The 17,710-nt window shown below is 39.3% G+C and overlaps 1 protein-coding gene across 1 annotated transcript in view; it reads right to left on the reverse strand.

The window, feature by feature from the left end:
- LOC142396408 (Krueppel-like factor 7) overlaps positions 1 to 14,532 on the reverse strand; it is a 118,554-nt gene extending 104,022 nt beyond the window's left edge. Inside the window, exon 1 of the mRNA XM_075479105.1 lies at positions 14,053 to 14,532. Within this exon, the coding sequence (XP_075335220.1) occupies positions 14,053 to 14,154 (102 nt within the window). The 5' untranslated portion in view covers positions 14,155 to 14,532. The remainder of the gene's footprint in view (positions 1 to 14,052) is intronic.
- Positions 14,533 to 17,710: the final 3,178 nt, after the last annotated feature.

Here is a 17,710-nt window from a genome sequence, read left to right on the forward strand (position 1 = left end):
AAATCCTAAAAACATTAAGGGGACTGGACAAGTAGAGGACAAAGGAAGAAGTGTCAGACCTAATATATACAGTATATCTACGTCAGACAAACAGTAACTGAATGTGATGTCATTAGGAAATAGGAAAAAATCCAGCAAAGACCTGACACAAGACCAAACAGATGCATCTGGACCTTCAGCTGATCCATCTACTGTTCACTGAAGCCTCATAAGAAATGGTCTCTATGGAAAAGTGGCTGTCAAGAAACGATTCTTAATGAAAAGAAACAGGGAGAAAAGGCTGAGCTATGCCGAATGACACAAGAACTAGACTGAAAATCATTGGGAAGAGGTCCTTGTGGAGTGATGAATCCTGCCAAGAGCCCAGACCTGAACATTAGTAAAGCAGTGTGGGATCATTTTGACCGAGAACAGAATAAAAGGCAGCCAACATCAAACACCAAAGAAGAGCTTTGAAATGTCCTTCAAGAAGTCTGAAGAACTATTCCTGGAGAATACTTAAAGATATTACAAAAAAGTTTGTCCAAGAGGATTCAGGCTGGGTTGAAGAATATAAGATGCTCATTCAAAATACTGACTTTCAAGCTTGTAAGAATTGTAAAAGCTCTGTTCAAACTCTTTTGCTTTATATATCGTCTTTACATTTGTATTTGCACATGTTTTAGTAAATCACTACAGCTATTTACTGTATTGTTTTTTAAACTTATTTCCTTTCTATATATAAAGAAATGAGGGGGGGGTCTCAAAACTTTGCAACACTTTTCCACTCTGTATGACAAAGACTTCTGACTGTGGACACCCAGCCCGAACGTTGTTTACTATTGGCTTGTTTTAACGGGATCCTTTATATCTAGTCAGTTAAGCAGAGAACTGTTTCTGTCAACAAATCTGCTGTGTCTGCCCATCCACCCAAACTAAGAAAAAGAAATGCGCCAGCAGAGTCAAGAAGAAAAACAGGACAAAATTCCCAAGGTCATCCTCCACCACTGCACCTGACCCATTTTCTGTCCCACAGTGCAAACACACACAAATTGTGCATGAATAAAAGGCACACTAAAACACTGGCAACCCCCCTCCTCTCTGCAACTCTGTGTCTCTTTCTGTCACAGTCACACCTGCACACACACGCTGTAGATTGTCTTTGCTGTGTTTTGCACTGATATCCCTAAACTCTTCAGCAGGTTTCATGCAGACACAATTTGAATGTTGCCTTGAGTAATGCTTAGCAGTAATTTCACATGCTACAGAAACATTTGAGGGACTCCTAAATCCACATGCATACATGCAAACTGATAAAGAAAACTGACTTAGTGCTGGGGCCCGCTTTGGAGCCCCTAAAGGTAATTGTTCAAAGAAGAATGTTCCACAAACTGACAAACAAAGGACGACACTGCACACTCTCAACACATTATAGTGATTAAAAAAGTGTCTTCAGTCAGAGACTTCTTCAGCTCTGCTGTCATAAGAACTGATACAGATGGTCATTCCTACCAATGGTAACAGACACACAATGACTCTTTATGATGACTATTATTTCATCCTCTTTATGTTTGTTTTCTCATTTTATTTAAATCATCGTCCGTTATACTGCTTCAGCATAAATTCCCTTTTCAATATTGGAAATATCACACATCACAGTGATGTCCAATAGATGTTTGTTAATCTCTTACAGAAGAATCACCATCATTTCTTCTTGTGCTGGGGTAGCTAACATCTGTAACCTAAATTCAGAAAATGTTTGTGGCAATCATAAACCATACAGGCAAGTCGAGACGACATTGCCGTAAACTTTAGCGCATTTGCCTGCAGATGATCACACTCTGTTGTGTCGTTAGCATACTTAATCTGGAAAGTAGGGCTGGGCAACGATTAAAAATGTTAATCTAATTAATCTCATGATTTCCCTGATTAATCGCGATTAATCACATTTGTACGCAAAATCAAAAAATGAATTCAAAAGTAGTGTATAGCCTTTAGCATTTAGTTTTATTTTAAATGTGCTGCCATATGAATGAAAGCGCCATAACATTTGTTGTGCAAACACACTTTAACATCAGCATTTTAATGTAGTTTTTATGTAGAAGCCTCACTCCACAGTCTGTTTCCTTGAATGACTTGCTGGTATCAGTTGTGTGTTTTGCTTTTAAGTGATATTTTAGACTGGAACTATTACAGAGATAACTTGGCAGTAAATGCAGGAGGAAAATATATATTTTGAAATACATACTTTTATGTTGAAAGTCAAACAGGAAATAGCGCCGGTTAGCTCTGTGAGCTTCACACACAGACTGAGGAGCACCTGTAACGGTGATGTTACCTGCTTTTATAGCATTTATACAGCATGGTCTTGCCAGTTGTGTATGTAATTCGTAAACATGTATTTGTCAGGACTGTTTACGTTTTATGAGGAGGGTGTAGAGTGGTAATACTACCGATGATTGTGCCAAATAACTGGTTCTAAATGCTGAATAAACAATGATAGTGATTCTGATTTGGCTCAAAACATTTTTTTTAATGAATCAATGAAGTATCTCTAGTCCTTTGCTAAAAATCATTTTACAATAATGGTTAAATGGATACTATGCATAATACTCCTAAATAAACAATGGTTGATGAATAATTACCACTGGTTATGTGCTTTGAACACATTTTGCTTGGCTTTTTACATAAAGCAGTTAAGATAAACAGTTTATCATTTCCTAAAATCTAATTGTGTATATTTTCTTTTTTGCGTCAACCTTTACTTTATTCATAACAACAAATGTTAAGTTCACTGCTGTCACTCGTGTGAAGACAGAAACAGAATACAAGTTATTGAACCTAGATTTAATTACACGTGTTGGTTATGAAAACTTTAGTTTTATGTAGTTTTGTTTTAAGTTAAAAGACAATTACTGAATCTTTGTAAAGACATTGGCAAGCGTCCATCTATAAGAGCGTCCTCTTGGCCTTGGCAAGCTAGCACAAACACACACACTAACACACACACAGAGAGTCATTTCCTGTACCACTGTCAACATCCTCTGGACACTATGAATGATGTCATTATTCAAATACACACACACGAACACACACACACAGTACATGTTAGTGGCTGCTGGTTTGTTACAGGAACTACAGACTACAGCAACGACAAAACAAAGTTGCAAAATGGTGTAAAGTGTGAAGCAGCATATTACCTTGAACCAAATCCATAAGTATATTGTAGCTAATCCCAAAAACTTTATAAAAAAAAAATTCAATAACACTACTAGTACATCATGACATTTTGATATCATAAAAACAAATTAGTCCCTCCCAGGCCAAAACAGATTGACTTTGTCAGCCGTCTTTTTTTTCTGCTTTTAGACTTGTAGTAAAGAGAGGAGGAACAACAAAGAAGAGAAAGCATGTCCAACACCGTTGATCTAGAAAACATGTTTCACAAATCAACTTTTCCATCTAAAATTCTTCTGTGGTTTCCAAATTCCCAACACCTCCACTTTTTAAATGTGCAGATTCAAACTGTGCATACACAAAAGGATGTTTGGGAGTGAATATGTGGGGGTGTTGGGGGAATGGAGAGTAGGAGGGTTGGACAGCTGCCAGGTCACAAGGCTTTATCCCTGATCCGACTGATCTGCAAACACTGGCTCAGCAGGATGTGGAGACAAAGACGCACACAACACACCTGAGCGTCTGTTGTCCCATCATAGCTCTGCCTGTCATCATCAAGAGGATTCCTTGTAACAAAAATGAAAACCCACTGGAATATGTAAATTCAAATATGTAGTTTTGGTTTTGTATTCAAAATAAATAAAAAATTGGCTAAAGGGTGTGTTATCCCTCATCCTATTTATCTAAATAGTCAAGTCAAGTCAAATTTATTTGTATAGCACATTTCATGTACAAACAATTCAAAGTGCTTTAGATAAAATAAAAGCATTGCAGCGGGGAGTGGAAGAAGCATTAAAAGTACATAAAAGAATATAAAGAGAAACAAATAAAATAATTAAGATTATGTAAAATCATTAAAAACAAGCAAAAGTCTAGATAAGTTAAGATAAGATACTGTTTAGATTTCATGCATAGAAAAGAAATGTTTTTAACCTGGATTTAAAAATGTCTACATTTGGTGAAAGTTTAATCTCCACTGGCAGTTTGTTCTACTTGTTGGCAGCATAACAGCTAAATGCTGCTTCTCCATGTTTAGTCTGGACTCTGGACTGGACCAGCTGGCCTGAGTCCTTGGATCTAAGAGCTCTGCTGGGTTTATATTCTCTGAACATATCACAGATGTATTTTGGGCCTAAACCGTTCTGGGATTTGTAAACCATCAGCAGGCTTTTAAAATCTATTCTGTGACTGACTGGAAGCCAGTGTAAAGATTTTAAAACTGGTGTGATGTGTTCAGATCTCTTAGTCCTGGTTAAAGTTCAAGAATAGACTCAGAGTTTGTTGAACCTGCTTTGTGAAACAGACCCCTGGTCTTTTTGGGAGAGAAAACCTTTAATTCTGTTGATGTTTCTGAGGTGGTAAAAAGCTGCCTTGGTGACAGCTTTGATGTGGCTGCTGAAAGTCAGATCTGAGTCCATCAACACTCCGAGGTTACGAACTTGGTCAGTGATTGTAAGGTCCCGAGTCTCAAGATATTTACCAACGCTGACCCTCTACTCTTTGCTACCAAACAGAATTATCTCAGTTTTGTCTTCATTTAATTGTAGAAAATTCTCTCTCATCCAGGTGTTTACTTCCTCCAGATACTGACACAGTACGTCTGCTGGGCTGCAGTCGTCCGGTGACAGAGACACATAAAGTTGTGTATCGTCTGCATAGACTGTGATAATTGATGTTAAAGTTCTGTAATATCTGACCCAAAGGGAGCATATACAAGTTAAACAGGTCCAAGAATTGACCCCTGGGGGACTCCACAAGTCATGGCCAGTCACGCAGATTCATAGCTGCCAATTGTAACAAAATAACTCCGGCCTTCTAAGTAGGACCTGAACCAGTTAAGGACCGCTCCAGATAGTCCAACTCATTTTTCCAGCCTGTCCAACAGAACCAGGACTGAAACATTACCAGAATCAGTATTCAACCTAATGTTGTTTAACACTTTTACCAGAGCTGTTTCAGTGCTGTGATGACGTCTGAAGCCTGATTGAAACTTATCAAGACTTCCACTTTCATTCAGAAAGTCGTTGAGCTGGTTAAATACAATAATTTCTAAATAATCTTAGATATAAAAGAGAGATTAGAGACAGGTCTGAAGTTGTTCATCATAGAGGCATCTAGAGTTCTCTTCTTTAGGAGTGGCTGAATGGCAGCTGTCTTTAGTGACTTTGGGGAAAATGTCTGATGCCACTGAGCTGTTAACTATTTACCTTACCTTTTATACCTTTTTTAACAAGTGCTGGTCCTCTTCCTCGCAATCCATCATCTTGACCGTTGATGTTTCAGCTTTCAGTTTTTTGTGTCTGTACAGATAGCTACCCATGTAAATGAGACAGCTCTGAAGTTTTCTTTCTCTGTTCTTAAATATGCTAGCAGTTTCCCCAAGCTTCAAGTCTGATCAACTAAACTAAATACTTTTCCCATATGACAGACTACAATTTTCATACCTAACAGCAGGATATACAGCAAAATAGCACAGATCCTACTGACTTCAGCTTTGAATAAAAAAGGGGGAAATCGGTCACACACGAGATGTTACAACACAGTAACAGATATTCTGTGTGTGCTTGAAGCATGATGAGATGAATGAGTAAATCTCCTTGTAAACTGTTGTAATCTGGCTTCATGGTGAACAGTGCTGAAGAGTTGCCCTTCATAGAAAACTACTCATTTGAAAGATCAGGGCTATGGCTTTCACTGTGAGTAAGCTCACTCCATCACAAGTGCAGTTAATTTGTTCTGTTTTCCTGACTGCTCAGTTTCTTATCTAATCTCTGCCACCGTAGACTCAATATCTTATTCACTTACTGAATTATGGGTTCCCAGGCACGTGTGTGTGTGTGTGTGTGTGTGTGTGTGTGTGTGTGTGTGTGTGTGTGTGTGTGTGTGTGTGTGTGTGTGTCTGTATGTTTGACTCAAATGGTTTCAAAATATGAGGAAAAGACAAAAACAGTGTCTATTTGAGGAGCACTATTTAAAAAAAAGAAAGAAACTAATGCTGCGATTAGGATGGCTCATGTTGCACACTATAAGAGGTGATTTTATTTATTCTTTGATTTGTGGCACTGGACAATAGCATCAACATATTGTCATGAAGCAAGTTTTTATGGCTAAAAATGATAGTTTAGCCTTCCAATCATTCAATTTCTATACTGTTTAGTAACATAGCAGGCTGTGTTCTGTTCCAGCAGAGAGATACTGTAGGTCATCCTGAACTGGTCATCATTGAGAAACAGACTAAAGTTCTGCTCATGAACTTGAGCTAGTCAGGTTCAGTGTGAGATAAAATTCCAGGGACCCTGTATAGTAAAAACCACACATCCAAACTGTGGATACTGGTGCTCAGGTTATATTGTTCTCACTTAATATAAGCAGACGAGATGCTACACTGGCTATGGATGTTTAAACATGGCAATCACAACATTTTTAGTTGGTCTCCATAACCCTGCGCCCAACCCCTAACACAAGTGATTCGTACCTCTCAACTTGCCGGAGTTGGTGCTGCTACAGCACCAATTTTCTGGAGCTGAGCCAGCGCTTTGGTGATCAAAAGAGAAATAGTTTTAAATTAGGCTCCAGGTCTGAAACAGAACTGCAACGGCAATGATGGAAAATCACCTATGTCTTTCTGTTCTTTTTGGATTCATTTGCAGCGTATGGATCCATTTCAATGCTGGAATGGCAACGCTTCTGTCACCGAGTAAATCTTCCCACTGTCTAAAGGCACACACACACAGATCTACAGAGGTTGAAGTAGTCTAGTTTCTTCTCAGACCATTTGAATTATAATAAACTTAGAATTACACCCTACCCCAGTTTTAAAAAGGTGCAACAAATATACAGAAGTGTTCATTGTCTTTAAATAAACTTGTAGAATTATTCATAGCTGATCTGTAATTATCTGCTAAGCAAGAAATTACTACAAATGAATAACAATACAATTTCTGTTTGAAGTTGCTGATCAGTTTCTGATAAGTCAAAACATTAACAGCAGCTTCATTTGTTTCATCTGCTCTGTTCTCCCGCTTTAGCTGGCTCTCCATTCCTTTGTCTTTTTCCCTTATCCCCTTCTCTTCTGTTTGCTATGACTGTGAGGAAGTAGCTGTGCTTCGCAGACAATTACATAACCCTGTGTGAGTGAGTATGTCTGTTTACTACGTCTGTTGTAAAATAGGACAGATGATGGAAGATACAAAAGGAACGTAGAGAGGAAAAAAAATAGATATGTGTCCTGTCGTCTCTACTAACTTTTATCTGCACTTTTATTGTGGCTACTTGTGTTTTCTCTTTGTCTTCCCTGCACTCTTCCTCTCATCATCCCCCCATCCCCTCCATCCTTCCCTTCAACCCTAGACACAGAGTTACTGGGCTGTGAAATGTGAAAAACTGCCGCATGCATGGCAATTCATTATCTTGTCAAACTTCCCCAGGCCTGCCTCAGCCCATGGGCAGACAGTAAGGGAGAAAAACAGAGTGAAGAAGAAACAGGGACAGAAAAAAAACTGTTCATGCAGTTGTCACTGCAGCAGGTCAACGGGTTGCCAAAGAGATGAGAAGCAGGGAAAAATAACACACTGCCTCGGTTAGTTGCAAAGTTCTCAAGCATATTTTGCAGTTTGGATAATGAGCTGGTGTCGCAGAGCTTGGTGGGATTTTTGTTTTATATTAAAAATCTCTAAGTAGAATCAGTATACGATCATGATCAGAGCTTTGAACCTAAACTCGTACTTTATAGTTCAGACCTTTTTATAAAGCAAAAACTACTTTAAAGGTGAATATATATAAGCTTTTGAAATTCCTGTGTTCCACACGAGAGCAGCAACATCGCAGAAGACCAAAATAAATGGAACCAAAACAAAAAGGGAAACCTAATTCAGTGCACCGCAGTAGCATCTCTGTTTCTCAGCAAGAGACCAAGGTTGACTTTGGTGTTAGCCTTGTCTTTGTGAAATCTTTTCAGTTGAAGAATGTTGATTTTTTTTTTTTCTTCAGTGTCTTTGGTGTGTCTAACTGTCTTTGGTCTAGCTACCACAAGACAGAACAGAGAAACTTGGATTACAACCATGCATTGTAAATAGCATAACAAAGTCTTGAGTATGGGATTTGGTCGTTGCTGTCTAAGTCTTTTTTGTAGCTGAAAATAAACATATTTGGACGAGAAGGTGGAGCTAGTGAATGATGCTGAAAAGCGCATTGGACAAAAGTTTTTCTATCTTTGAGAATGAGAATTTACTGAATCATGGAATTGATTTCAGAGGAACCACCAGCACACTAACTGAAGAATATGAATAAGAAGTTGGTGTTTTGAATCAAGAGATTATTATAGTCACATATGTTTTGGCTGTTAAGTTGAGAAAAATATTTTGAATATATATATATATATATATATATATATATATATATAAAAAGTATAATAAGCTTAGACAAATGCATTATTGAGCCTGCAAATATGTTATGTAAAATAAGAATAAACTTACTGGGGGCCCTCTCGGCATGCTTCTGATTGCTAGGGGGGGGGGGGGGGGGGGGGGTGGGGGGTGGGGGTTGTGACACTATACACTGATATTTAAGCATGGTTATTATGTGGGACCATCTATGTGTATTGCATGTTCATGCACACACACACACACTCACACACTGTCACACACACACACACACACACACACACACACACACACACATTCATTAGCCCAGTAGCATGCTCACTATGCTCACTAAGCAGTTGTTGTGCTGTCCTGTGGTTTAAGGTCACCTGTGTATTATATGAGATTGCTGCTGTTTGTGTTTTTTTGTTTGTGTGTTTGTTCTCTGCTTGTCTGCTTACAGGTGCTCCTGGTGATTCTAAGGTTGGATTCCCCACAAAAGCCGTGAATCGTCTTCAGTTTTGTTTTTACAGGTGTAGCAGCTGGTTGTCGGATTTTTCATTGTTTTTTATGTTTGTCTCTTCATGTTTCTGTTCTTTTTTCTCTTCTTCGCTTTCCCTCTCTCTCTGTCCCCCGGTCCGGTTCGGCACTATTATCATATCATGTTAAATATTGTAACAAAGAGAAAAAAAAAAAGAATAAACTCACTGACAAGACAAATTCAAGTTAAAAGTGTCTCAATGTGCACCTCATTCAGGGTAAAGTTTTGATTGCTTTTGACCTCTACTTTATCACTGTCGCTGACCTGAAATATCAGAGGTTATCATGACTATTTCTTTCCCTGAAAGCTGGTAGCTGTGTCTGCTGCAGGTACTATAATGACTGAATGAGACAGATTGAAGGTTGTAGTCTTGCTTGGCCAAAATGAGACACTGTATCTCAGTAACATAGACCCGGTTGGTGTAGCATAGTGCTGTAATGATTCCACAGCAAATAAATCAATCAGCCTGAATAGAGCTACAGACACACTGAGCATGTAAACTAGAAGGTGAAGGTAAGAAAGGGATTGCTTGATACTGCCAGTTTAAAGCACTGCAAGACTTTTAAATAGATACCTTCAGATGTTGTCCACATAGTGTCCCAGCCTGTAAATGCAGCTCAATAACAATTACAGGAAACCTAAACCACTGCTCCAATTACACCTTCATCATCCCTCTGTTTTTACTCTTTCCATTTTGCCTCTCAGTCATCAGACTTGGGAGCAGCTCTGCTTTGGAATAAATGGATTAGACCTAATTGGGAAGTCTGGGTTTGATCCTTGACCACTCCACACACACACACACACACACACAAACACAAATCCCTAAAGCCCATCACATCATCCCTCACCTGCAAAAATGGTGGAATTACACACAACACATGGGCTCACAATATCCGAGGCAACAAGGCTGATAGACGAGCAAGATTTGGAGTGTGTTTTCCACATGTTCAGCCATGATGCAAAACAGCAGATAAAAGAAGCCTGTATGAGGAAACAAAGACCAGGAGTAGGAACAGCCTGGAAAGATAAATGACACCAACAAATCAGGCTGCCTGTGCGTGTTGTTTGTCTGAGTGTGTGCCTGTGTGTGTGTGCGATTCTGTCCGTCTGACAGCAAACGGCCAATTACTGTCGAAAGTGGCGGGATGAGTCCTGCCAGACCATGGCTTTCCATTAGTGCATGCCAGCCAAGCATGTGTGGGTGTTTTTTTTTTTGTATGTGTGTGAGATGGAGTGAATAAGGGAACAGAGAGAGGCAGAAGGAACAAGAGTGGAAAAAATACGGGTGTGCCAGGTCCCGTGTGTTTGTCTTTCTCCCTTTTGTGTTGCTGTTAGTGCCGATAAATCTGACAAAACACACCTTTTCCTCTCAGTTTTAGCCTTCCAACCACAATAACCGAAGGACATTTCACCCCATAAAACTGAGTGGACATCACAAACGCTCCAAATTGTGAAAAATCACTTCTACAAGTATAAACATTCTTGAAATTAGTCTACATGTACTATCAAGGTGGGACACATTTACCAAACAGTAGCACTGAATTCATTTTGAATACTAGTTTAATGTCTTGTGTGCAGCACAAGAACTGTCCGAAACATTGTTACTGATCTTTAAGATAAATGGTAGCAGCTTCTACCAGAGAAAATCACTGTCATCAGTTTCAGTAGCTTTCAAAGTTGCGTCTCCTTAGCTAGCAAGCAGTAACCACCAGTGTATCACCTCAAACAATTGTTGTTTGTTCAGTCTTGTTAAGCAATAAAAAACATCTTTTTGGCTGTGTTTTGGACTGCACAGTGGTGTGGTGTTTAGCCCCGTTGCCCCGTGCATACATGCACAGCAATGTATGCGTGGAGTACTCCACTGCTTTGAATTCCAGCTGGGGCTTTGCTGTGTGGAGTTTGCATGTTCTCCCTGTGTGTGCGAGAGGTACTCCGGCTTCTCCAACCACCCAAAAAATGTGTCAGGTTAATTGGTGGCTCGAAATTGACTCTAGGAGTGAGTGTGAGCATGGCTGGTTGTTTGTCTCTATGTAGCCCAGCGATAGACTGGCGACCTTCTCGGGTGTACCCTGCCTCTCGCCCAGTTAACGCTGGGATAGGCTTACTATCAAGCAAACAATTGCTTAGACGTCCAGCATACCTAAAGCAATATTAATATATGAAGTAGTTTCCTTTAGATAACAATGTAAATAAAAAATATTGTCGGAGCAACTGAGCCTGAACCTTGAAATTACTCAAGTGTCCTGTAAAAACAAAACTTCCAACTAAAAGAGGCTAAAAAGCTTGGTTGGTAATTGCTCACTATCATCTGTTGCCACTTAATTCATCTAAACCTTGATAATTATCAAGCAAGCTTTAAGCATATAAATACAGTGTGTGCATAAAACAACTTGAAAGATGGTGGAGAGCAGGTTTTATAGGATTGAGCTAGCTTTAAAAGTTTTTGTTAAGCTCGGCTAAATGTGCACTGGATTAAGAAAGTAAGCGCTGTTACTAGGGTGACAATACTTCAACTACTGAAATTCTGCATGACCTCTCTGGACACTCATTTACAGACTTGTTAAGGTGTTATCACTAGGATGGGAAGTCACTTAAAGATAATTGTCACACTGGAAAGAAAACTAGAAGTGGCTGTGTTACATAGTGACTTAGTTATGTTGTGCTCAACCTGCTTCGACTCAGCTCATCATTATGCTGATGCTTGATCAGGAACCTGCAGCATCACTTTAGAACATAGAAGCTAGTCTACCCCCAAAGTGTAACTTCTGGACGAGTAAGGTTTCCAGAGTGGGTATCGTAACATTTGCAATGGCTAAGTGGAAAGTTTCTTCAGAGCTTTCTGCAATTAAATTTTATTTTATTGTGTATTTGAAGGTCTACCAATGGTAATGCTAACCTTAAGTACCTTGTGCCTAACTTTAAACAAGAAATTTGAATGAAGTAGTATGTAAGAGAGTGACGGATGTCAAAAAAATAAATTAATTTAAATTATTATATAAAAAGGAAGTAAAAAACAACAATCTTGCAGATTAACTCTTGCAAAAGAGTCACTTATTGCCACAGAAGGATAACTGCTAACATATACTGCCGTTGAGCAGTTTAATGTGCATTGGTAGTAAAAGGTTACCCCATAAGTTGAAAATTGAAAATATGGGGATTTCACCAAGCATCTGTATGTGAAGAGTTGCAAATGGCAATTATATTGTTATAATCAAGCTCTTCTCATGGGATACTTTGTAGACCCTCCAGATGAGCCCCATTTAGTTTTACTCCTGAATACTCTAAATCTATTAACAATATGATAACAGACAGAAGCATAGGTTACAGGGGATAAATGTGTTTGATGTTTGCACTACAAATAGGATGACACAGTGTGAATTGGTGTCAGTAAGACTTGTCACGGAGGAGAGATGTAGTTAGTGCTTCATTCAGCACTACAGAAATCAACACACATGCGGTTCAAACACACACAGTGCACATACTCAGCATCACCTTAGCAGATTCAGTGCAATGCAGAGGTCCAGCAGAGACTTGTGATGAAGATGACTTCCAATTAACAGCCTCAGTCAAGTTTAAGGGGAGAACACTTGCTGTTTATGACCTAACTGTTGTACGACCTAGCAGTCAAAAGTAAATTCACAATATATTTTTGTGTACATAACAGTTTCAGATCTTTCAGATCTTTTCTGATTGTGAAATCAGGACAAGTTCCAACATTTCTCTGCACACATAAACCACAAACACCAGTCGTCTCATGTGGGACGACTGCCTTTCATTTGATTTGACACATATAAAGTGATGGTTTTACAAGATAAATAAAACTTATAAATAGATGTACTCCACTGTCAGCTGTGTGTTCTACAGCGGCTGGGATGCATTATTCAGCAGGATTATCTGCAAACAAACAGTGGAAGAGGTAGGTGTTTTATTTAAAAACGAGTCAATTCCTATTAGGAACATATCCATCTTGTACAGCCTGTGCATGCTCGTGTATGTGTGTGGTGGGGATGGTGTGTTTGTGTGTGTGTGGAGGGGGGGGGGGGGGGGGGCTTTTGGGTGTGGGTGTGGATAATCCAAACATATAAGGCTGGCAGACAGGTGTATTGATCACATCAGTCACACTAGTAACAGCATCATGCTCCAGGACTCAAGTGCTCAAAATTCTCGAGCTCAGTCTGAAACACAGAATCACTTCACTTTCATCCTCAATCTGCTGTCACTGAGCGACTGAACTGTCAGTTACATTCACTGACATGAAGTTGAAAGTCTGCCTCGTGGAGTAACACAGAACGAAAAAAAAACCACACGGTGTAAAGTGCAGAAACTAAACTGTTTTCAAATCCTACAGAGTCCCAAAATGTTTCATTTGAACGTCAAATGTGACAAAAAGTCAACGAGGAACTCAGAAAAATGTACTCCAAAAGAACAACCTTTAGAAAAAGCTCTAGAAAAAAGAACATTTTCAGCTTTAACAGCTTCATTTGAGAGTTTTACGCGAGACAGGTGGATTCAAATCTGAACAACATAATGAGGTATCCCATAGAGCAATAGCGTGATGCTTTTAAATAAAGATGAGGGGGGGTCAGTTGAGCTTTAAGTAGCTGTAATAAAGGTATATTTAATAAACAATTCCTTTATAGAGCGTGAGTAAACGCAATTAGAAGGGTTTTTTCCCTGTTTGTCCCGTAGTGTAATTAGTGCGCAGTGTTATGCATTCTCCCCCTCTCTCCCCCCTCCTCACCGCACTCCCTTTAAGTGTGCGTGTTTTCTACTGTCAGCGGACCTCGCCGTGCTCCATGTGAGCGGAAAAAAAATAATAAAAAAAAAGGCGCAACTGCACAGGGCTACAAGCTGCCGCTCTGGAGCGCTCCCTCTCACGCAAAACACCAACAAAACCCCCCCCCAAAAAAAAAAAAAAAAAAAAAAAAATCACCAACCAGCGCACACATGATTTGATATCAGCTTTTAACGAAGACAAAACGACTCATCTCTGACCTGCTGCCAGTTCTCCTCCAAGGAAGGCATCGCGGAGAAATAACCAGTGTCATGAACGATTTGGAGTTCCTGGAAAATACTGTAATTCGCCAACACATCCATGTCTGATGCAAAAGAGAAGTCAGTGAAGAAGTCCGGAATCCAAACAGCAAAGATGCACTTCTTCTTTTCTTTTTCACCTTCTTCTTCTCCTTCTTCTTAAGACTGGAGAAATAAAAAAAAAAAACTAAAGCTGGAGGGGGGGTGGGACGCCAGCCGGGACAGATGAAGCGCACCTGAGCACTTTACTTCAAATGGAGAAACGCTATGAGCAAAGAAAGTGTGTGTTATTTTTGTTTTCAGCCAGTGTAATCCACGCTCCGCTCAGCTCGCGCTGTCACGCCTCTCTCCTCGGCCCAGACTCTGGGGTGCCAGATCTATTTCCGCATTGCCAGATTTGCCAATCGGTCTCCCAGGTTGCCAGGTTCGCTCCTCCAGCTAAACAGACTGTGTACCCCGCTGCAATCCAGGCGACCGGCGCGAGAGGGGAGGGAGGTTGGGGGAGGAGCCATCCCTGTCAATCAATTTCATGCGTGACCTAATAAGGTAAATAGGGTTGATGATGTCACTCGCGTCCAATTAAACGAGACAAAGTGAGTGGGCGGAGCTTTCAGGGATGCAGGGGCGCTTATTGGCTGCAGGAGGCTGTCAGTCTGGTTGTGGATGGCGGTGAGGGGTGAGTTATTTTTAGAGGCCTATATAAAAGCGGCATCATTCTTCTCTCGGTACTATCAGACTGCACAGGCAGAGAGGCGAGAAGTGAGAAGCGCTGTTTGTGTGAGGAAATGGTGGTGAAGCCGAAAAGCCTGCGAATCTAGTGAAAGAAGAAAATGGGAGTTAGAAGTGGGTTGTGGTGAAAGTGTCAGGCACTGTTTTTTTTTTTTTTTTTCTCGTAATGGAGGTGTGACACCATTACCACAGAGACTCCTCCATGTGCTTTTCCTGTGGTGGTGAGTGCGTGGAGAGCAGGGATGCAGTCGAGGGAAGAGCTTACCTCCATTTAGATTAGATTTTTAGATTTAGATTTATTTATTTGCACAAATATAACAAGCAAACAGCTAAAATACAGCAAACCAGATGTGCAGGTGAGATTTAAAAAAAAAACACCCAGAGAGGTTTATAAGTATATCTCACCTCATAGAAACAAAAAAATTAAAAAAAATTACCACAATAAACAAGACAAAACAAGCTATCTTAAAATGCATAAAATCAAGAAAACAATACAATATAGAACAGAGCTAAATTTAAAGGTGAGTATATGTTAGTGTGATGCATGCTTATGTGTGTGCATATGTGCGTGTGCATGAAGGTGTCTAGCGAACATGAAAATATGCAACTGTAGGCTACACGCATTCCAAGGCATACTTCAGTTCAGTCAAGTCCTTATAGTGAAGGGAGAATAGTATTTTGGATTTCACATCATAAATAGTGTGATTAAAAAAAACACAAAGAAAATAGCCCCCCCCCCTTCAGTTTACAAGAGTGCCTATATGTTTGAGGAGTAGAAATATAATTCAGTATCCAATATCCAATTCAGCATATTTTGTGACCACACTAAAACATATTGTATATTAAAGCCTGCAGCTTTATGTACTAATGAGCAATGATGGAAGAACTTTTCCTCTTAAGTCTTTTCATTTACTGTATAAACACTTTATTAAAAAAAACAAAATACACAGAAATGAGTGCACACTGTGCCCATTGTATTACGATGGGTTCGATAGCACACAAAATCCTCCTCTGGTGCATTTTTGTCTCGTCCTTAGACGTAATAAATGGCAAGTGACAACATATTTTTGATCAATTGTGAAGAGTGGTGACTTACTGGACGCTCAAATAATTCGAGTGGAATGTAAAATGATAAACGACACAGACAAACATCAAATCTTTTTTTTTTTCTTCTTCTTTACATGCAATTTTACCATTTATGGAACTGTCAGGTCATTCATTCAGTTCCACCACACTGGGTAAATCTCGCCCCTAATTTGGTCAGCTGTGCGGCTTTATCTTAGCTGTCAGTACATAGGACATAACTGTCAAGTTTCCATTAGAGATACAACGATTATGAAATTTCGGGCCAATATCGATGTTGAAAATAATCATTTTTTACAGTCAACAAGCTGAATATTGGCTTATTTAACCCTTTAACGCCTATTGTCGCATATATGCTACAAACCTTTTGACTCAATCAACCAGCTGAGATAGCATCTTTATTCCCCCAATACCAATTCCCCCAATACCAAAAATTCGATTTATTTTTTGTGCAAAAGTGAAATTAATAATCTCAGCATTATTTACCATCTACTTAAAGGCTAAAACACACAAAAAACATTTTTTTTAAATACAGCTATATAAATTCAGGCGTTAAGGGGATATCTGTGGGTCTTTAGTTCCCATGAGTTCTTCTTCTTGAACCCCTCTCCTGAAACAGTACACAGTGGCTGTTTATCTTTGCATATAAGTCTTACTATTTTGCCAGTGATGGCATTTTTAGTAGTAGCTGTAGCTGAAATGCTGAATCGCAGACAGACAGAAAGATGACAATGAACATCTGTCATTCAAGGTGTCTCTGCTGCCTCACTCAGTTGGCAAGCTAGCAGGTGTGTCCGCAGATTTGTTGTCAATGTAGAGAAAGCTACTTGTACACAGCCGAGAAACAGTATTTTCTTTGTGTTTTTTTTTTTTATCATACTATTTATGATGTGAAATCCAAAATACTTTATAATACAGTTTCTCTGATTTTTGGGGGGAGGGGGTTCTACCTGTGCTCTAAGGACCGTTGCAAACATAACCTTAGCTCATTTAACTGAGAGGTTACCAAGGCATGCATTAGGTCAAGTTAATTCTAGAATGCCCCCTTCTGGATCACAAGGCAAACTACTTCAATCTGATACTGTATACTTGTCTGTTCAGCTTATGGACTGAATCACCTTACAGACTGTACTCTTATCGATTTTATTTTTATAATTCGAATGGGTTACAGATATTCTTAATTTCCCCACAAAAAAATTCAACTCCTAATTAATTGTTATTTTAATACAGATAATTTGACTAAAGATTAGTGATTGCCAACATTTTTCTCTCACGATGATGCCTCATAACTGCTCTACCAAACTGATTTTCCTCATTTTAACTTCTCATGTTGTTTTCATTCCAAATGAATAAAGGTTCAAATATTTCACTTGGAATAAGAGATGAGAGAAAAATCCCAAAAAGTAAAACCAGTTTGTTTGTCACAACTTTTATTCTTTCTTTCATGAATCATCCGACAGCCCCTCAGAGTTACGTGGTATCCTTATAGATAAAGTTGTTCAAATCAACTTCACTTACAGCAGCTACAACAGTAACTTTAATATTAATAATCTAATAATGTCATAGATAATATATCAGTCAGAGGGATGAAACCAGAAAAGAGGAATCTTCTTCCTCACCACAGGATGTTTTCACACAGAAATCAGATCTTGATGTTTAACCCTTCTGTAAAGTGTAAACACACCGTGAGCAGCTGGAGATGCAGCCCGGTAATTATGGGATTTGGTGCTTTGCTCTAGGATGCCTCTGTGAGAAGTGGAGTCGGACAGTGTTGATCATTTACTTTCTTTAAGTAACTTTAACTTTA

This window comes from Odontesthes bonariensis, chromosome 12 (assembly GCF_027942865.1).
Source record: "Odontesthes bonariensis isolate fOdoBon6 chromosome 12, fOdoBon6.hap1, whole genome shotgun sequence".
Taxonomy (NCBI): domain Eukaryota; kingdom Metazoa; phylum Chordata; class Actinopteri; order Atheriniformes; family Atherinopsidae; genus Odontesthes; species Odontesthes bonariensis.